The sequence below is a fragment of the Euprymna scolopes genome, chromosome 14 (assembly GCF_053919585.1).
Source record: "Euprymna scolopes isolate OS-2025 chromosome 14, ASM5391958v1, whole genome shotgun sequence".
In the NCBI taxonomy this organism is placed as follows: Eukaryota; Metazoa; Mollusca; class Cephalopoda; order Sepiida; family Sepiolidae; genus Euprymna; species Euprymna scolopes.
The window spans coordinates 61,989,689-62,012,653 of NC_136495.1; the positions used below are offsets into that span (position 1 = coordinate 61,989,689).

Below are 22,965 nucleotides of genomic sequence, written 5' to 3' on the forward strand. Positions count from 1 at the left end.
GCCTTGCATATGACTGACAGACACTTGTGCCCAACTCTCACATGCCTCCACTGGAATTAACCACAGCAGTAGAACACAACAGTTGACATACGCCAGCTCCTCATCTCAATCAATGTGCTAATCTGGGTGAGGGGACTGGCCATCATGAATTTGGTAGTCAGGAGATAAAATTGCTCTCTTTGTGTAAAGACCTCAACAGCAGAAAGAGCAGATGAACTAAATTCACAGTCAATGATCTTGAAGACGTTGTGAGCAAGATGTGCACAGAACCTCAAGTGCAGAACATATGATGTTTGAATGAAACCGGTCAAGTGCAAAAATCAAAACAGAAAGCAACTGGAAACTACCGTCTTTATTTGTCTTCCTGAGATTACAATGCCTCTACAACTCTACAATTACAATCAGAAAAAACTTGGGAAACACTAAAGCTTAAGGTATCATAAACAATGCAATCGAGTACATCCCATAGGATATTTCTCCAACTCATTCGTCTATAGATAGTGATGTTGTTATCTGGTTGTTTTCTTCTGTAGACTTTATAAAAAACTGATTTAAATAAAGTGAAAGAAGAACCTATAAGAAAGCACCCCTCAAACCAATTAAAATTTTTAAATTTCTCAAACATCGGATTTCACAGTTTATAATCAAAACTAAGTAATACCTATTGGAGACTCTTCTTCTTCTGTGTTTTTTATTTTGTTTTGTTTTCTGTTTTTTGCAAGCTGTAAAAGTTTACAAATATTGATGGTCTTGCAAAGAACATTTCAAAAATAATGCAGCACTCTTATCTTAACTTTTATTTTTTAGATATTTCCGAATAGAAATATTTAAATAAATATCATTGATATATTATCATTATATTCCTTGCTTCTTTTGTTTCAACCCCCTTTGACTTTTTGGCTTAGCGGTTTCAGTCAATTCACTTTTAATACCCTATCGTAATGCAGATTCCTATTCCAGTATCTTCTTTCCAAGAACTGTAGATTTGTGGAATTCTCTTCCAGCTCATTGTTTTCCTCCTACCTACAACCTTGGTCTTTTAAAGACTAAGGTTGATAAGCATTTCCTGTCTTTTCAATAATCATCATTCATTCTTATAAGCTCATTACATGAAGTGGCTTCATATATTGTCTGGAGTGATTTCCACTAAAAAAAAACAACTCACAAATATATCTGCTCTTCAGATATAATAATATAAAATATATTCATAGAATTGTTACTTATATGAAACTAGCAATTCAGCCCAGCTTTGCTCAGCCCCTATGTACTGTTCATAACTTTATGTGCATATGTATATATATTAAAAAGTTTGACTCATGTCACAGTAACCTACATGTAAAATTTCAAAATTGGCAGAGGAGTTTGGTAGGTCAACTCTTTCAACTTTGACCTCTTGGCAACCAAATTTTCACTAAAAAACTGATTAAAAAGCTTGCTGCATGTGTAGTATTGGGAATCCCAGCTTAAATGCTATCTAGGTAGTTTGGAGAAATAGTAAGTTATGTAAGTATATTTTCGATTCCCATCAGCGAGTATAGTGGGGTCACAGAAGGTTAGGGTTGACAGGTATCAACCTAGATAGAATGCACTGGAAATTAGGGGTAAAACGGGAATTGTGGTCATAGGCTTCCAGTTGACGGACACATGTGAGAGTTGGTTTGGCCTGCAGATGGAACAGACAGGAGATTAGAGTCTCTCCGCGGCAACCAGAGTCCATGATAGGCTTGCCTTTAATAAAAGAATCGAAGCTTCAAATCCATCTTGTGTTATCGATGCATCTGTAGCAGTAAGTACCACTCCCCATGAGATGGAGACCAGCGACCAGAAGATATCATCCGCTGGACAAGGCAAGCAGGTATGTACGCATGACATTATTTGCGCATACACGTCGAGACCTTTCAAGGCAAGAACTAAGAGCATACACACACCCATATAAGTAAGAACATATATGTAAGAACACACTCAGACTTTAAAAGTACCCTTAAAAGTAAAAGTAAAAGTAATCGTAAAAAGATAGTAACAAGAAAACATAAAAGAGAATAGCAACAAGAACGTTTAATAAGTAGAACAAATAAATAAGTAATAAATAATAAACAGGATGCCAAAAGACCATCTTTAACACATGTCTAAATACACTTTATGTAAAATTTCAAATGTTTAGATCGAAAATTGGCTGAATAGTTTGCTAGAGTCCACAAAGGTCAAATCTTTTGAACTTTGACCCCAATTTTGACTCATTAAAATTTATTGTTTTGGGCTCAAATCAAATTAAAAAGTTTGATCCATATCCAAGTAACCTACATCTAAAATTTCAAGTGTTTAGACCCAAAATTGACAGAGGAGTTTGGTAGAGTTTTACATGGTCAAATCATTGAACTTTGACCCCTTGACGGCCAACTTTCTGGCTGAAAACTGATTAAAAAGATTTTCCCAAATCTTAATACCCCTTATGTCAAATTTGGGTCTGTAGACTGAAAATTGACAGAGTAGTTTGGTAGGGAAATGTACACACACAGACACACAATTTCACTTTTACAGATATATAGATCAGAAAAATAGAATCAGCAATTGGTTATGCTGAGCAATTATACATATATTAAAAGCTGTTCTTATAATCATTATAAAAATAAAACATCTCATTTACTGTTAAACACTATTTCTTTGCATATACAATGAACATTGTAATATATACTAATAAATAACTTATGCTTTTTGATGGAAATAAATGATGCAGAAAATGATAAGTTTTTGGTTCTTGACCAGAATTCATTCTATCTTAAAAAACAAAAATAAAGAAAAATCTGTATGATGTATGTATCCATGACAAAATGAAAATATCATATTCCAAAAATCATGTAAATTTATCAAATTGCTTTATTTTTTAATATGAGTAACTGAGGAGCAACTGTTTCATGTTACCATTTTGAAAACAATCTCAAGAAACAAAAGGAGATAATTAAACAATAATTCAAACTTGTAAGATTTTTGTTGTAATGCTTATGATTAATTAATTTATTGCTGAAAAAATGATTTTCTTTATAAAAACGTATTTTTGTTTTTTAATATAAGAGGAATTCTAGATAAGAACCTAGTTTTTTATATCATAAAGAGATAATTTTTAATATGGTTTTCAAAATTTTAATGCAGTTTTGATGACAGACACAAAGTGTTCATTATAGTAAGATAAAATAAAAACTTACAAGGATTTTGTTCTGGCTGCTGATAAGATGACAAATCCACTTTTGCCATGGCATTGTGGTAGTTACTTGATAATTCAAATAAAATGATATTTAAATGCTCTGAAAATTGAAAATGAAACCCATTATTTTAGATGTAGCTTTCAATAAGTAACCTTTAAATATTCTTCACCTGTAGACAAGTTCCTTTTTCTTTCAACATGTGCCAAGGGTTTTGACTTGGACTTGATTATCTATCTGTCAGCAAATTCATATAATAACAACTGGTTACATCTTTAAATTTTTCATCGGACTGAAAGATATATTTGATTAATTAATTCCTATTTCAGCCACGTAAATTATTTAGACTTAAAAGAACATACAGAATGCCGACTCTCACTATTCACACAGGAAGACAGATTATTTTCTTCCTTTCCTTCTTTTCACCAACAACAGCCTAAGAGAAAAACTGACACATATCATGTAACAACATAACACTGAAATTAACAGGAAATACTAATCATACAACAATGATGGTTTATAATGAGTAAAATCTTTGTTTGGATGGATGAATAACACGCACAGAAATATGTCGGCAAGTTGAAATGCAAAATGTTTATTTCACCTTGCCAACATATTTCTATTACTTTTACGCATGCACAAATTCATTCATGGCTTGAAGTGATTTAATTTTAAATCTTTATCTATCTGTCGATAGCTCAAATGATAGGGAACACAACTGGAGCGCTAAATGTTTTGGTATCAATTCTAGCTGATGGTACTCAAATCATTTTATTTTTAAATTTTTAAATCAGAACTATATATTAGGTACAATATAATATTCAATAGAGAATTAGCTCTGAAGACTGTCTCCTCACTCTAAGAGCTTCTACACTTCTACTGAACATTAATATAAATATGAATCTCTTTATAACACGAACAATCCCTCTTACAACAACATCTCTCTCTAAGACTCTCTAACATGCACTTTTAACAAAGAACAATAACAACGAATAACAACAAAAACAATACTACTAAGACTCCTATATAACAATGTGACTTGTAGTTTAGGAGTTTATTAGTTGAATATTTTCACACACATACACACAATATCTACTGTTTTACTTACATAGAATAAAAGTTGAATGTGTACAACTCATTCTGCCATTATATGTCTTTAAAAAAAGATAACATGAAATATTAACCTAATTCAAATGTTTAACAACAAAAAATACTAAATCTTAAACATTTTGTTAGCAAAACTTTTCGTCAAAGAAATTCTTCCTTACCTTTTAGTACAGCTGTTAAAATTTTCTTGTATTCTGTTAGATTTTGAAACGTCACAGGAATTACCATTTTTCTCTTTGGAATCATATTTCCTATAACTTCTTGCCGACTTGGGAACTTTAGTTCTTCATATTTAGGCATCTGAAAAGTTTTGTGTCAGAGACAAAAAATATTCAAGGCATTCAGAAATTCTTTTCTCTCATTTTATGCATTAATTAGCAGGAGTTACAACATAAAATATAAATTCAAAACATTGTGTGTTATAGACGTAGATAAAATAAAGCATTCATTAAATTAATTAATAGATCTATAAGATAATAACATGTTTTCTCCAATAAATGAAAATTCCTGTTATGATTCTTCCTGTTATCCAATGTTTCCATATATTTTGTGCAATTCTTCAGCTCATGGCTTTTAAGGAGCACTGAGCTGCAGATAAGATTTCAAAATTCAGTTGCTTTCCAGTTGTTCATCGTCTCCAATTCTCAAACCCACCAGTAGTCATAGACATAGTTATTTGTTGCACTTTACTGCTATGAAATATCTCAAATTTTTCTAAGATTAAACAATATTACAAGAATTAACAAATTTGTATTGAACACTCCGTATCTATATATTAATACAATAGCATGTGTGTTCTTTTGTGTGTCACCATTACATCAGGATCGTTTAATTGTGATGTTCTATTTCTTGTCATAAATAATTTTACCAAGAATTCTTCATAAGTTTTGGTTTCGGTTTCGATTATGACTGAATGAACTCAAGTTATATATATATATATATATATATATATATATATATATATAATATACAGTCCTGGTCAAAATCATAAGCCCACTTAAGAAAGTAAGTAAGCGTTTACACATATTATCGAATTTTTAATCAAACAAATGGTTGAAATCATTACTAAAAGGGAAAATATGATGGAAAAAATGAAATCTGCTTATTCGAAACCTTAACCCTGATCTAATAATTATTTTTTACAAGTTTAACGGCAATGTCAAGGTCGAACAAACGGTGCCTCTTGAATTGTTCGCTTATTTTTGTCGTCTGCTATGGGTATCTAATCTTTACTTGATCCCAAAACTCTTTCCATATATATTTATGTACAAGCAGTTCAGTCCGGCTTTGCTCGGGCCCTATATACTATTCATAACGTTATGTGCATATATATATATATATTAAAAGGTTTGACTCATGTTTTGGTAGCCTACATCTAAAATTTCAAGTGTTTAGACCCAAAATTGGCAGAGGAGTTTGGTAGAGTCTGCAAATGTCAACTCTGTCAACTTTGACCTCTTGCCAGTCAAAGTTTTACCCAAGAACTAATTAAAAAGCTTTCTGCATGTCTTAATACCAGTTATGTAAAATTTCAAATGTTTAAACCAAAAACTGCCTGAATAATTTGCTAGAGACTGCAAAGGTCAAATCTTAAATGAATAAATATACTAGATTTTTTTTAAAACTTGAGTGTGGGACTTTCGGTCTGCTGTATGGATGATTTATGTGAACTGCAGTGTTGAAATCTGTGTAGTAAGATTGTACCTGTTAGATTACATAAAAGGAATTTCTGCTTTAAAGTTATGTTTAGAAATTAAGTTAGCATGTCGCATGGAGTGGCATTAGAAAATAGAAGGTTATAGAAGGAAATTCAATATAGAGGTGCAATAGATTAGACACAAACTATTATGTGGCAGATGGGAAGCTGGAAAAAATTGATGCCTCCGGAATTGTTTATAGGTAGCAAATAATTGAGATCTACATATTAAGATTGTACATATGATTTTTTATAATCAGCTCACATAGTTCCTAATTTCTGGCATAGCATTACTGGAAGCGGTGACATGGCAAATCAGTTCCTTCACTTTAATTGTTCTTCAGTGTTTTTATTATGATTTCAATAATTGTATTTTTATACTTTTATAAACATATTTATTATATAAATTTTTAAAAAAATTCTATTTTTAAAATTAAGAATAAGACTTTTATTTTTATAATTTCATAAACATATATTTCTTATAAAATTTTAAATAAAATAAAACCTTTTACTTTTTAAATTTTGTTAATAAAAATGCAAAAAAACAACTTATGGCGTTATTTGTATCTGCATAATTTTATTAATTTTTATTGTATACTTTTCAATAATGTCCTTTTCTTATATTTTATATCAATAAATTGCTTCACAAGAGAAATACTGAAGAACAATAAAAGTGAAAGAACTGATTTGCCTTGCCACCGCTTCCGGTAGCACTATGCGGGAAATTAGGAAGTATGTTAGCTGACTATAATCACAAATTTTTATTGCCATGTCTAATAACATTCTACCTGAGAGTTCATCATTCAAACTTTTTGTTGAAACATGAGTTGGAACAAATACATTGAAGACACTGCCAAAGCTGCTGTAAAGAAGGTGGGATCTCGCTACCGTGCTAAAAAACTACTCACACCTGATAGTATCCTGCATCTCTACAATGCCGCTATTCACCCATGCATAGAGTATTGTACCACATCTCGGCTGATGCATCTACCACTAGTCTCTCACTTGTGAACAGGGTCTAAAAGAGTCTCCAACAGGTCCTGTCGATCGAAATGTGAGAACAACACTCAGAATTAAAAGTTAATAGCAGGACTACTTCCCAAACTCGAACCTCTGTTCCATTGCTACACTGTTGCATCCCTACGCTTGTTTCACAAATGCATTAATGAAATATGCTCTGTAACACTTGTACTTCCTCGACGTAAAATATCTCAGACTAACTTGACAAGCAGCATAATCCCACCTCTTCGTTGCAGCAATCCTTAGATGCCAGAAAGCCTTCTACTCTAATAGTTTCTTCCCTCATACTACTAAGCTTTGGAATTCCCTGCCTGATTTCTGCTTACCAGATTATACTAACATGCAGAAATTTAAATGTAATGTGAACAGACGTCTCTCTGTTCAACTCCCTATATAGAGCCCCTATAAGCATGGTCCTAAATAGTAGCTCCTTATGTTCAAGTGGCAATGTACCTCATTTAGGGTGAATAAGAACGAAAAATAAACAAAGTATGTGTCAGGTTGCACAGAAAAGAATTTCCGTTTTAAAGTTAAGATAAAAAAATTAAGTTAATGTGTCAAAGGAAGTGATGTAAGAACGTAGGAAGTCAAGCTAGAATATATTGGCAGTTGGGAGACTATACATATTTTTTAGGTTAAGTGCAGGAATATATTAATACTTCTTTTTTTTATTTTTTGAAGCTTGAATAATTTGAACGCCATTTTATTATGAAGGAAATTTGCAACAACCCCAAGTTGGTAGGGCCTTCGGATTAGATGTGAAACAAGGAATGTTAAGTGAAATGAGTTATTCGTTCATTTAAAACATTTTATGTGAATAAACAATTTTATAGGATAAACAAAGTATTGTATAACATGAATGAACCATTTTTATAACATGTTCAAACCACTTAATAACATCAACAAACCATTGTATACCATGGACAAATCTTTTTATAACACAAGAAACATTTTATAATATAGACAAACTGTTGCATGATTGTAGAAATAATTACATCTCAACCCACATTCAAAAAGTATAATATTAATTTATTTACTGGATTAGCTTGTTAGATGACATCATCCAAGCAAGTGTAAAGTCAAACTTGTGGGTTCTAAGTTGAATAACTATACTCCTTGGTAAAAAGAGTATGTATATTTTACAGTTGGCCTTCACTCAATTTACTCAATTGGTGATAGTCAATAGACTTTTTTTTATATGGCATAATGGTTCAGGTGGTTTGCATACAAATGATTTGGCTTTTGAATCCCAAGTTTTGAATATACTCTACTGATGAGCCTAAACAAAGGTGTAACTTGAGTCTAGGACTGACTTCCAGTCGGCAACTTTCATGGTTGGAGTGAGCTGCAACATTAACTGATTATGGAAATAATATATATATATATATATATATATATATATATATATATATATATATACTTTTATATGTTTTACATAAGCATTTATATGTTGCTACATATTCATGAATATGTTTTGGTCAGCCAGTTACAAGTAACCAGAGATCTCTACGGGCAGCATTGCTTATATAAAAGTGAAGTCTGTAATGAAATTTTTACAGGAGTTACTAGCACAGAATAATCAGCAGGTCACACCACATGATACTTAGAATAGAGAAAGCTTACAGCATTTAATATATTTGAAAAGGGAGAAGACAAAGAAAAAAGGAAAGAATAAGAAGTATATATCAAAATAGAGAGATAAAAAGTGAGAGGAAAAAATAGGGAAGAAAGAAAAAAGTTTTTTCCATCATGGACATCATTAGTTTTCATAAATTTCACTTAAATATTTCAAAGAAACTTATTACTTCCTTCTAATTAGTGAATCAGTCTTTCTAATATTACTCTGTACCTGCAAGAAAATCATTTTTGCAGCAGTAATTTGCATTGCATGTATTGGTTTGCCACCTCGATGTATAAGATAGCATTTGAATGGATCCAATGTTGCCATGGCAATTAGATTGTTGGTAACACGTGCATGTTTTAGTTTTTCGTATAATTATTGCCGCATATGTCACTTGCAGTATTTGAACAATGCACACTAATCAAATACATGACAAAAGTAACCCATACAAAAACTTTTTATTACAACTTTTACATCATCCTCCCAAAAAGTTTAATCGTGGAGAAAAGAGAAATAATGAGCTTTTGTCTGTAAATAGATTCATCATCATAGCAGTACTTTGCATTGCACACGTGCGTGATTCTTAATTGATTTCCTATGTCATAAAGGGTGACCCCCCACCCAAAAAAAACGGCCCCAACTCTAATTAGGCCCCGTTTCTTAGTGTTTTGTCCGAATGAAATGAAACTTTGGTCATAGCTAGTTTATTATATTCAAAACATCACATCAAAACAGTAGGGTCTTTGGCCTTTTTTTCTCCGTTCTACAGCATATGTTCTAGATGGCCTCCATTTAGCTTTTGTTTTTTTGGGGGTCACCCTGTATTAGTGTTCATGTTTTTATCTTTTTTCTGTTCCCATAGGAAAATATAACTTAAAAAAATGTTAAATAACTATAACAAAATCAACAACAGCAAATAAACATCAAGAATAACACTGAAAATAAAAGTAATTTATGCAACTTCAGAAATAGGAAGAATAAGTGGCTGCCAAACAATCTATACGCCTATAATTTTTTTTTTTTTTTTTGTATTGTTTTCATATTAAAAACCCCTTTTTTCTATTTATTTAAAAAGAAAATACAACTTTCTTATATATGAGTCATGGAATTGCATTCATCTGCAGAAGATAATTTTAACAACAAAAATGATGTTAAAACATCAGTCAATACTTAGATTATAGACTAACACTTTTTGCTACCCTCTCCATCTTCTTCCAAAAATGATATTCTATTTTATTTAGGCGATTATGAAGGAACATCCTGAAAAACTTGTCAGAAAAAGATTTAAAAAAAAACAAAACAATTATTGTAGAATATAGAGTAGGGGAGGCCATTTTAATTAATTCCCTATTAGTTTTTTCGTTTTTCTTATGGGATGCTCATCTTTCGTTAACTATTATGTGTAATTATATTCATGCAGATATTATACATGATTTATATTTGCACAAAAAGGTTATAGTAAATACAAACCTCTTTCTATATATATATATTTATGTATGCATATATATATTTGTTTAAAAAATTTTGCCTACCAAACTCCTCTGTCAGTTTTGGATCTGCAGACATGAAACTTAATATATAGGGTATTAGAACCATACCAAAACTTAATATATAGGGTATTCAAACCCATGTGAAACTTTATATTTGGGGAAAATCCGTGCAAAAGTGTGAAAATTAAAAAAATGAAATTTGCCAGGTGAAGGTTGAACAGCATTACAAATATGCATGCATAACGTAATAGCTATTGGTTCATGTTTTAATTTTTAGCTTTGCAGCAAACATGTCTTCATAGTTTAGGCATTAATGTCATAGGAAAAAGTAAATTGTAAGATAAACGTTTTGTGTTTCGATTCTCGGTGGTGGTGCACAAATCATTTTATTTTTAACTCTTTAAATCATTACTATATATTGGGTCCAATATAATATAATAATAAATGCAAAATCTGCATTAATCAAAATATGATATTTAAGCATATGTTATGATCGGGCAATGCCAGGATGCCTGCTAGTATAGTATATAAAGCCAATATGTATAACACCACCATCAATAAAAAAAAATGTGCATAACATAAGGGACCATAGAAAACACATTTAAAGCATCTATCACATAATGACCATAAGAAAGCCAACATATAAAAACAGTACAAGTCTATGTATAGGAACAAAATATAAATCATAAAAGCAGCTCATAAATAGTAGGAATTGCAGAATATGCCCTGAGGACAAATATGATGTAATAAATTTAAACTAATATATCTCTCATCAAAAACATGAATGTATTGTAAAATGCAAGAATTTAAACAAACATCATTTATGCCAAATAAATCCATGTTGAATTAAAATAAAAGGAAAAAAACAAATATAAAGATAATGTATACCTAAAGAAATGAATAATAGTAAACAAAATAATTATATATACAAATAAAAATAGATATACAAGGTGCCTTCAATAAGTTTCCAGACTTTTTTCGTATGGGAACTTTTATTGGCAGTATATACATGAAACTCTAGTTCCCTTCGAAGTAATTTCCTCCGGCTGTAACGCACTTGTTGTACCGTTCCAACAACTTCTGGAAGCCCTCATGGAAGTCCTTTTGTGTGAGCGCGTCAATGACCTTCGTCACAGTCTCTTTCATCTCAACTGTCTCATAATGACAGCCTCTAAGGTTTTCCTTGAGCATAAGGAATAATCAAAAGTCATTGGGAGCAATATCTGGACTATAGAGAGGGTGGGGAACTGTCTTGATGCCCAACTTGGTCATATAGTTTGATATTCTCTGAGCACCTTTGGGACAACCTTCGCACAAATCTTCCGCATCTTCAGTTCCGTGCGAATAATTCTCACACTGACATCAAACTGTGGACTTATTGTCTCTATAGACACATGACGGTCCATATTCATGAAATTCTTTATTTGGCCAATCAACTCTGATATTCTGACTTCCTTACTCCTCCCACACCTCTTATCATCCCTCACAGATTGCCTGGCTTCCTTGAAAGCTGATGCTGGATTCATGCAAGATGATTCAAAAGCAGTCTGAAGCATTCCATACGTTTCTATGGTATTTTTTCCAAGTTTAAAATAGAATTTTATTGCATATTGTTCTTCTAAAGTGTTCTCAAACCCAGATTGCATTTTTGAAATTCGCCAGCTGTGACAATCAGGCTTTAGTAGGGTGTATTCTAATTTCTGCTATAGCTGTTCATTTGAATCTGAAATTATAAAAATTGGTCAGTCATCTCATAAGATATATAACAATAACATACTGAATTTTAAAGAGTCTATATTTGTAAAAAAAGAAAAAAAAAAAGCCTGGAAATTTATTGAAGGCACCTTGTAATTAACACAATATACAGACAGTCACATAAAATTATAACAAATACAAGTCATACAGTTTACAGTAATGAAAATTAAAGATCCAAAAATAATAATAATAATAATAATAATAATAATAATAATAATAATAATAATAATACATATAAAAAAAAAGGTGAAAAAGTTAAGAGTGAGAGAAGTTTGTGATAAGATTTAGGGGTGTAACTTAAATTGTTCAGGAAATATAATACATAATAAAAAGATGAAGCATAAATAAATAAATAAGACAATAGGACAATAAAGAAAATAAGCAAAATGTAATTAAAGAAAAACATAATATTAATGATATAAAGGAAAAGATAGAGTAAGAAATTATAGGAGAATATATTAGTAAATAGTGTAGCTTTAATATTAGCTTAATAAGAATAAATATAAATATACAATAAATATAAAAACATAAATAAAATTTAGGAAGTAATAAAAATATGTAGAATACTAAGTAGAAAATACGGATAAAAATAATTGTAAGAATAATGATTAATGATTAGAATGACATAAGAGATAAAAATTAAAATACAGTAAAAATTATGGAAGTGATATGGACGTGAAGAAATGTCAAATAAGAAATAGTAAAAACATAATACAATCATAGATGTAAAAGTTAATAATAAAAAATTTGTCCTTTCCTTTCCCTCTTTGTTTCTTTCTACTCTCCCCATTTATCCTGTTAAGTTTTGACATTCTCTTCCCCCCCCCCTATCGTCTCCTATTTTGAGTCTAAAATGTTACTTAATGTCACCCCACCCACTTAAATTTAGCGTTTTTAATATTTTATTTTTATAAATAAAAAAAATATATATATTTCACTTCTTTCATTTGAGAACCAGATACCTTTGGTGGCAAATAAACTTTTTGGTTTCTTGCAGACCAATTGTCCGAAACATTAGCATGTTTAGTGTATTGACTATGTAATATTTGTCTATATAAATAAAAATATTATATTTTGGTCTTTTTTATTGAGCACTCTTAATAACCTCGTTTTAATTCATGAGTTTTGGATAAAATCTGGAACATTTTTAAAAGTACTATTATATTTATATATATATATATATATATATATATATATATATATATATATATATATGCAGAGAAAGGGAAAATATCAGAGAGTGATGTAAAATAATTACTGAGAACCATGAAAAAAAGAAAAGAAAAAGAACAGGAATACATTTGGTGTTAATTTTACCTCATTCACTTGGAATGTTCTCTCCAAATTATCAACAGTTTTCTTCTTTGGACTTTTACATTTCTGAAGAAAGTATAAATTTTACTGCAACATCATATGAATTGAATACAGACTATAAATAGAGATTTTGTCTGTCTGTCTGTCTGTCTGTCTGTCCATCCATCCATCCATCAGTCATAAATTTTTTAAATGTAATAAATGCATTGCGAAATTTGTTTCATTTTGAAATATCCAAGATCTTAACTAGTTTTTAGAAACAAAGAATATTGCATTAATACTAAATAATAAATCCTCAAAAAATAGAGCGGATGGCATTACTGGAAATCAAAACCGAAACTCTGAGGTTCTACTAAGTGATCTATTTGGACTTTCTTATAAATAAAACATAAAATATTATCCTAACAAAATTATTATAGCTTCGGCATGATGTTATAAATTTATGATATTTATGTTATGTTTCAAAACATGAATTTATTTAATGGGATCTATAAGCCATTAATTTTTGTACAGGAATACCTTGAGATATGAATTTAATTCATTCTATGACCACCAATGTGTCTCAAAAAATATCTATTTCAAAATAATTATTCCGATTTGAATTAAAAGAAACAAAATTAATCCATTCCAAGAGCAAGAAATTTACTCAAAACAAGCTCAAATTACACTCAACAATCGTTCAAGAAAGATAAATACAAGAGTAATGACACGCAAATTAATATATAATAATAAATGTTAATCAAAACAAAAGAATTGAGTTGTACACACTGCCTAGGTGAATGCTAGCATATGGGATGTATGCAAGGATGAAGCAGAGACAGAAGCAAGGCTACCATGCACACACACACACACACATACATACGATATGGTAACTTTTTTTTTTTTTTTACATAGGCATCACCACTTATCAAGCCCAAGAGGCCACTCGAGGATAAGGGCTAAAGAGTGTACAGTAGAAATTGGACAATATAGTAATTGAAATTCGGTCAATTTGTTAACTTATATGGAACGGCTCATCAAGAACTTGTTTACGTTAGACTTGAAGACAACCATATTGTAGTCAGCTGGAAAGCAGGAAAACGGAAGACAATTCCACAGGCGTGCAGTTCTAAGAAAGAAGCTTTGTTCATGGAATCTACGTTTAGGTTTAGGCACAGATGAGTGGGTGGGGGAATTATTGATAGTGTTTTCAGCTAGACCAGTGTTTCTTGTGAAACTAAAAAGGTACAAAATTATATACAATTAAAACATTGAATGAACTTACTAAATGCTTAATATTTAAGTCTTAATGTCACAAAAAAGATGAATAAAAAATAAAGAATAAAACTTAATTACAATGGAGACAAGAATAAGCGGCTAGCAATAAATGTCAGTAAAATAAAGGAAAACACACAAGAATCATAAACACAGAATAACACATTCCTGGTGAACCAAGTGCAAAAGAGATTCAGACAATTGCACAAGAGTACAGCGAGGATACTAAAAAGAGCTCTCGTTTCAATAAAAAGCAGGGCAATGTTGGCAGCTGGTTTGACTGCCCCATACCCAACATTACAATCTTCAAAGGAAGAAATTTAAAACAAAAAAAAGAAGAAAGAAGTTTGGGTAAGTATTGAGTTAGGAATCTACTAGAGTAGCTAAATAAACACTGTCACCTACCAATGGTGTTGCACAATTTTTGGAATCCTATCTCAAAACTTGGGGCGTAAATATAAATGCAATGCATCATAGTATTTTTTAAAAATCGTGTTTTAGTGCATTCATATCTCAAGGTTTAACTGTATATATAAATATATAAATTGATGCAGGACCCATTAATTCTAGTTTTACATTTAAAAAAGTTCTTTCTAGGCATTATATAAATGAAGAATGAAAAGTAAGGACCAAAGTAGAAGAATGGCTTATCGACAAGGATCCCATCCTCAAACTTAATAGGCAACTGCTTATGACCTACAGGTTGCTTCATTTTTGAAGGAAGAGGAGTGTACCCCTCTACATGGGGTTGCAATCGACGAATTCGTCACTCTGTTGACAGGGTGAAATATTAGTTTCAGCTTCAAACAAATATCAAATCTCCATCAGTAATAGATATTAACAAAAGTGCGACCTGCAATAAAGTACCCTTCAAATTTAAAAAACCCTTAGCTAGTAGAGTAAATGAGTCCTGACTCTGTTTTTTTGTACTAGAAATCCTCCAAAGATACCCACTCCCCACATTTATTCTACCTCCGATTATCTCTAAGCTGTTGATTTATATCTTGGAAGATAGCATCTATTCCCATATTCCACTTCAATCTGTTTTAATTTTAACATCCCACTTAACTCCCATCTGGAAACCAAACTGTTTGTTTTAGAATTACCCAGAAAACATTGGGCAGCCTAACACGAAGCAAAGGGTTGAGAGAGACCTAATAACCTACATATTTTTTTTTTCTAAATCTGTAAATGTTGTCCCACTCCATATGATGAATTTTTTGATAAATAAACTCCATATGATGAATTTTTTGATAAATAAACTCCATATGATGAATTTTTTTATAAATAAACTCCATATGATGAATTTTTTGATAAATAAAATCCTTTTAAAACAAATTGTGGATCTTTTAAGTAAGATCAAGCCATAAAGTGAATGTGGTATTTTGGTGAGTCTCGCATAGGGTAAGTCTGACAGTTTTTAACAGAATTCAATGACCATCACCCTCTCCTCCCCCCAAAAAAACATTTTGGCTTCATGCCTAAGGCAAAGGATGAATTGTTTTTGTTGTTTTTTTTGTTTTTTTTAAACTTGCTGTGAATTTACATTTATTTTGCTTAAATAAAATAAAGTATGATACACAGTTTATTATGTTAAGTAAAATCTTGCTATTTTTACTAGGTTATCATTTAACAGACACAATATGAATTTTAAAGTAATTAGATATTACAGCAAACATTAAATGAGATAAATCTTTTTTTCATCATTAAATAATACATTGTACACAAACATAACTAATAAACATTATGGTGTATAAAAATAGTGATGGACACCGTGAACACATATTTGTTTACCTTTGCATTTTGAAGCGAATAGAGCAGATCTGACAATATTTCAGGCTGATTATTTGAACATTCTGAGAGAAAAGAATCAGTTGTTATTACATCCATGCACGGACTTTGTATCCTCAAAGACTGTTGGCTCAACCAAGGAGGTCTAAATGACTGTGCTGAATGATTAAACTGGGATAAAGATGGCGAAGAATTAGAAGAGGCTGAATTTAGATGTGCAGATGACACATCAGGAAATTCAGACACTGACGTTACTAAATCCACAGAATTATCATATGGAAATTCCTGATTCGGGTTCTGCAAAATGTCAAGTTCAAATTGGACATGTTTATTTTCTTTATGAATCTGTTCGACGATATTTAAGCTTGACTTATTATACAATTGTTTAAGTCGTTCATCTTTGGTTCCTTGTCGTTTGGGTTTGTTATTATATGGATCTTTGAGTTGAGACAGAATAATGGGTGGCTCAAACAAAGAATTTGTATACTGATCAGAATCATTTATTTCTTCAATGCAGTCATTGTCAATGATATCTTCAAGAGACATGTCATTCTCATAAAAACTAGAAGTTGGAAAAGATTTAATTTCAGAAAATACTGTAGTAGAATTTGGGTTTGAATCCAAAAATTGCATTGGGTCAATTTTCTGTAGCGAATCAGTAATAATTCCTTGATTTCTTTTGAAAAACCTCCAGTCGCTTTCATTTTTCTGGATATCATTCTGTTTAGAATTCACATTTTTTAAGTCGATATTTCTAGTTATTGATTGTGTTGAGTCAATTTTTTGTAAGAAATTATTAATAATTCCTTGATTCTCTTGGATAAAATTCCATTCCTTTTCTATCATGTGGGTATCAGCTTGATTTAAATCAATATTTCTATTCATTGAAAACTTTGGTTCAAAATTTATTGAATCATTCACTTGTTCATCTTTTCCAAGACATGCTGATTCCTGCGACAATATTAGCGAACAGTTATCAGAAGAATTATTGTCTTTATTAGTTTGAATATTTTCTAATTGACTATTTTCTCCAAGACATGGTTCTGAAGAATAGTAATATAAATTGTAGTTTTCATGAGTAATACTATCATCAAATGGTTTACATTTCACAGGTTCTGTCCGTCTTTTTGATGACAATGGCTTATTCAAGTGTATTGTTTGAACTTCTTCAATCTTATGGCTGTCGGAAGACGGAATTAACTGACCATCAGAAAATTCATATTGTTCACTGTCAGAGACGAGAATAAATTCTTCAAGACTATCATTCTTATTTGAAGCCATTTCTGAAAGGATATCAACATCTGTGGTTTCTACAACTGTTTTATTTAATCCATCATTTGAAGATGTGATAACATTATTTATCACATGAAGATTATCAGTGGGGTTCCAGTTTATTGAATCAAGACTCGAGTTTAAATTTGGTAAAGAATCAGAAAAAGCTTGAGAAGGGAGTTTGGTCTGTTTAGCATTGGAATATTCACTAAAAGATAACATTGTTATAGAATTCTTGGAATGAGGATCATAACTCTCTTCAAAACAAGATTCTGACATGCTATGGCGTTTCAAATTAAAATCTATTTCATCCATGTCTTTCAGTTCTTTCAAACCAGAATTGAAATCAGAAAATTTGTCTGTTGATAACGGATATTTCTCTGAGATCTCTGGGAAGGAGATATTTTGTAATTTGCTTTCTGGATAGAAATTTTCAAATTCTTTCAAAGGTGATGGACAAGGAGACATGCAAGGACTACTTAACTGAATAGATGCAAGGTTATTAGGAAGTGATCGTATTGGCAAATCAACTTCATTATTTAGGCTGCACATGACATCTGAAATTATATAAAAATGTGGTGCTTTTGCAGAGAAATTATTGTGCTATATTTTAAATAGTATTTTCAAGTTAAATTCAAGTTTTACAATTTTTTTTTTTATTAATTTTATTAAATTTAGTTAGGTGAAAGTACAGAATAGTTATAAAACACCCTACCCTCCCCATGTTAAGAATGGGTTTCTAAATAATAACACGATTATTTCAGCAAGGTAACTTCTCTGCAAAAGTACCAAAAATGTTTAATGTGTGTAATTCTGATTTTCTCAAAACTATATTGGCATATTAGGAAAGTTTTTTCTATACAAAATATATCATTATGTAAATTAGTTCTAGAATTGGTAAAATAGATAACTTTGTAGATATTCAATTTATTAGCATAAATTATTTAACTTTTCAATCTGATTTTTTGCACAAATAATTTATTTATAATATTTCAAACAGGTAATAACTGGCTACATTTTCTTTCTGAATTTTTGAGATGAGGATTGATAATTAATATTATTTGAATTATTCAGACTAGTGTTTTCATCTTGTTATTTTCACAATGGTCTGGTCCACATAACCGCCAACCTTCTTTAGGTGTATCTTCTCAAACTCGGAAATCTGCACGGAATTTTGAATAGAATCCTTTATTTAATACTAGCCTAAGTGTGCAGCATTGCCTGGGTGTTTGAAGGTGTGTGTTGAGCAAAAAAAAAAAAAAAAGTGGTAGTAGGCAGACAGGCTTGAATCCGTTCTGTGAAGGAGGAAAAAAATGTGAAAAAAAAAAAAAAAGTGACGTCTTTGCCGTTGCGCCCATTGCCAAACCGGAAGTGACGAATGTTTAAATTAAGGCTAGTCAATCGAAAAGAGGGGCTGGCTTTCGAAAATATTGGCGGAAAAAGCAACCCCTCCCTGTAGAAAAGTGCCTAGTTGAGGGTGAAGGAATTAATGTTTTTAGCCAATTTTTCGATATTTGTTGTCCGAAGGGTCAAGCTTCAAAATGAGACTGATCTCGTCAAAATCCATTGCCTCTGTCGAAAGTTTTAGGCAGACATACATACATACATACATTTAAACAGACAGGTGAGATTTATATTATAGATGTAGGGTAGCATGCTCTTGTTCTGTCAGCCATGACCAGGTAAAAGATTGTACATCTAAAAACAAAATAGGTTTAAAGCTCTCAAAATTCATACTGGTATTATTTAAAAAGGACCCATGGGAAAACAGATCTCGTACTTAGTTAAATTTGATTCTAATTTATATTCTTTTGAGGGTGGAAGGTTCAATCTTCAGTGAAGGTGATACTCGAAATACAATTGTGCATTACTTAGAACTTCTACCTGGTCATGGCTGATGGAATGAAAGCATGCTACCCTTGCGGATTAAATAAAGGATTCCGTTCAAAATTCCGTACAAATTCTAGAGTTGGACAAAAAGATTTCTGAATTTGACAAGATATACCTGAAGAAGGTTGGAGGTTACATTGACTGAAATGTTGAGAAAAGATGAGAACAGTAGTCCAGATAATATAAATGGCTATATTATCATTTAGAAAAGCACAGTCTAAGCACAGACAGACACACATACATATATAAATTAATTATTATAGTGGTGTGTTTGTTTTTTTTGTTTTCTCTTTATTCAATTTTCACCCCAAACAAGGCACAGTGCCACTTTGAAGTAGGGGCTACTATTGGGGACATAATTTGAGGGGGTATTATGAAGGGAGATGAGTAGAAAGATGTTTGTTCACATTACACTTGAACTTCTGCATATTAGTACAGTTGGGAAAGCAGAATCCCGGAAGGAAGTACCAAAGACTTGCAGTTCTGGGGAAGAAACTATTGGAGTAAAAGGCTTTCTTACACCTAGGGATCTTTACTGTAAAGGGGTGGGACTTAGTTGCTTGTCGGGTTTGTCGGGGGTAGTCACGTCAAGGAGGTACAAGTGCTTGCTGTTCATCAGAGCATTCACCATTAAAGTATTTGTAGAACAGGCAGAGGGATGCAACATTTCATCGATGGGACAGAGGCTGAAGCCTAGATGACAGTTCAGGATCTATCAGGTTGGCGACTCTCTTTTGAACCCTGTCCAGGAGTGAGAAACAAGCAGCAGATGCACCAGCCCAAATGTGACAGCAGTACTTCATACGTGGGCGAATAGTAACCTTATAGAGGTACAGGATACTTTCAGGCATGAGTAATTTTCTAGCACGGTAGAGAGATCCCACCTTCTTTGCAGCAGCCTTGGTAATGCTCTCAATGTATATATTCCAATTCACGTTCACTGTAAATGTTAGACCGATGAGTTTAAAAGAAGTACTTTCAGGCAATGTGTTCTTGGCCATTGCTATTGGTGGTAGAGAAAGTTCTTGTAGTTATTGAAGGAAACAGGCTTAGTCTAGTTTTACTGCATATCAATCCTTTTAGGTTCATTAATGCTCAAACAATAACCATATTATATGGTAAGGTGGGTTTGGCACAATGGCTACTATCTCAGACACTGGGATAGGCTATGCTGAATTAAAATACTATTGAATCTATTTTGTTCAGTTATGCACTAATAATGTTGGGAAAGGTATGAAATCAAAATTTCACTCCAGATTACTTGCTTTAAGTAGGCATTGGCTTTCAACATTAAATGACCCAGAGGGGCTTTACATGCTATAAAGAAAATAAACCAAACCTATAAAATAGCTCTAGTAGTTTTTGTAATAATAAGGAGAGAGTGCTCAGTATCAATAATAGACCCTATGTACATCTAAAGTTGAAGAATGTTGACACGGAATCAACAGCAGCTAATGACTATCAGGTTCTTGGTTTGCATTCATTAAGCAAAAATGAACTCAAGGCAAGAAGCTCGGTCAATATGTGTAGCTGATTCTGCATCTACATCATTTATATACATATATGTATATTTAGGCAATAAATTCTTTCTGTAACCCTTATTGACTTGATAATTTAATAAATTTATAATGTAACTTTATGCTTTATCTTCTTCATTTATTATATATATAAAAAACAGAGGACATTCAATTGTTTTTCTGAGCATTCTACAGTCAACGGAGAAAAAAAAGGCCAAAGACCCTAGTGTTTTGATGTGATGTTTTAAATATAATAAACTAGTTATGACACAAAGTTTCATTTCATTCAGACGAAACACTAAGAAACGGGGCCTAATTCGAGTTGGGCCCGTTTTTTGGGGTCACCCTATATATATATTTCTTTCTCATTTTTATTTACTGTTTAATTTTTCGTTTGTATGTATATATGTACTGTGTGCATGTGTGTATGTGCGTACTTATATGTCTATATTTAAGACTGACGTGACACCTTCTCATTGGCTATACCTCCTTCTCCTCCTCCTTCTTCTCCTCTACCTTCCTTCCTTTTCCATTCCCCTTTTCCCCATGCATCCTCATACTTTCACTACACCGATGAAGACTGAAGGATCGGTCGAAAATTATGTACTTATGAAAAAAGTTTTTTAATTTTTTTTCATAATATTATTTTGTATTCCTGCACGTCACCAATTAAAAACGAATAAAGAAAAGTTATAAGCTTTTATACTTTTCGCATTCTTTTTTATTCATATATATATATATATATATATATATATATATATATATATATATATATATATATATATATAAAAGCAATTACAAACCATACATCTATGCAACTGATGTATGGTTGATAATTTTCTCCAAAAAATTAAACAAACATTTTTGTGTAGCCTTTATATGTAAGTAGTATTTATTCTAGCTAACTAACCAAGCAGATTGCAACTTTTATTATCCCCACCCCACCGCCCAGGTTATTTATTTCCATAAGTAAATGAATGTCAAACCTTTTGTTTGGAGGCGGGGAGGTACTAGTGCACTTATTGATCCATGTTGAAATAATAATGTTTAATTTAAAAAGCCATTCTTAACATGGGGAGGGTGTTTTGTGCCTATTCTATACTTTAACCTTACAATTGAATGAAAAAACATATCATAAAACTTTAATTAAACTTGGAAATATGATTTAAAAAATAGCGCAGATCAGTAAGTGCACTAGAACCGGCGGAGAAGGATTTCGGCACTTCCCACTTTCAAGTGACTCAAATTAATGAAAATATCCTTACTCTGACACATAGGAACTAAAATAATCTATCTGTTCCATTTTTTGTTACCTCTCACCATTTTGGATTTATGTTTACATAATAGTGTTTGGATTTATTTAAATTTATTTTTTATCAATTATCCTAACATAAAGTTTATTCTGCATCTACAATTAGTTGTTATTTCAGCTCTACTTTTTAGTAATTTATTGCATCTTTAAAATTTAAAGTTTATATAAAAGTCACCTAAAACTGTTGAAGAATCAATTACTTGGGCCTTCTACCCAGTCATAACTGATGGAACAAGAGCATGTGGACAGTCCACAATACATTGTAGTTTACATTGCACCGTAGAGAGCCTACTGTGGATTAAATAAAGAGTTCTGTTCAAAATTTGGTGCAGATTCCTGAACTCAACAGAAAGATTCCCAATTTCGACAAGATACATCTGAAGAAGGTCAGAGGTTGCATTGACCAAAACATTGTATAAATAACACGCAAGATGAAACCAGTGATCTGAAGAATCCAAATAATACTAAATCAATCCTCATCTGAGAAATTCAGAAATGTAATTTTCTGTTATGTAATACATGCATTAAGGAGAGCACTCAGTTGTTAGCTTTGTGTCATCTTTAAAGCAGGACATGAAAGGCAAGTGAACATTGAATGAACTTGAAAAATCAAGTAATTACATTTGAGCACGGATGAGAAAAAGTGGACAAAAATTGAATCATTCCCTTTTCTTTCTAGCACAAGGAATATCGTATAGTACAAAACATGCTCTCAAGCGTCATCCTCTC

At 31.6% G+C, this 22,965-nt stretch overlaps 1 protein-coding gene across 1 annotated transcript in view; it reads right to left on the reverse strand.

Moving 5' to 3' along the window:
* LOC145293048 (uncharacterized) overlaps positions 1-22,965 on the reverse strand; it is a 238,578-nt gene that overhangs the window by 147,567 nt on the left and 68,046 nt on the right. The window contains exons 9-10 of the mRNA XM_080139359.1: positions 4,466-4,604; positions 3,201-3,299 (exon numbers count right to left, since the gene is read on the reverse strand). Coding sequence (XP_079995485.1) covers positions 3,201-3,299; positions 4,466-4,604 — 238 coding nt within the window. The remainder of the gene's footprint in view (positions 1-3,200; positions 3,300-4,465; positions 4,605-22,965) is intronic.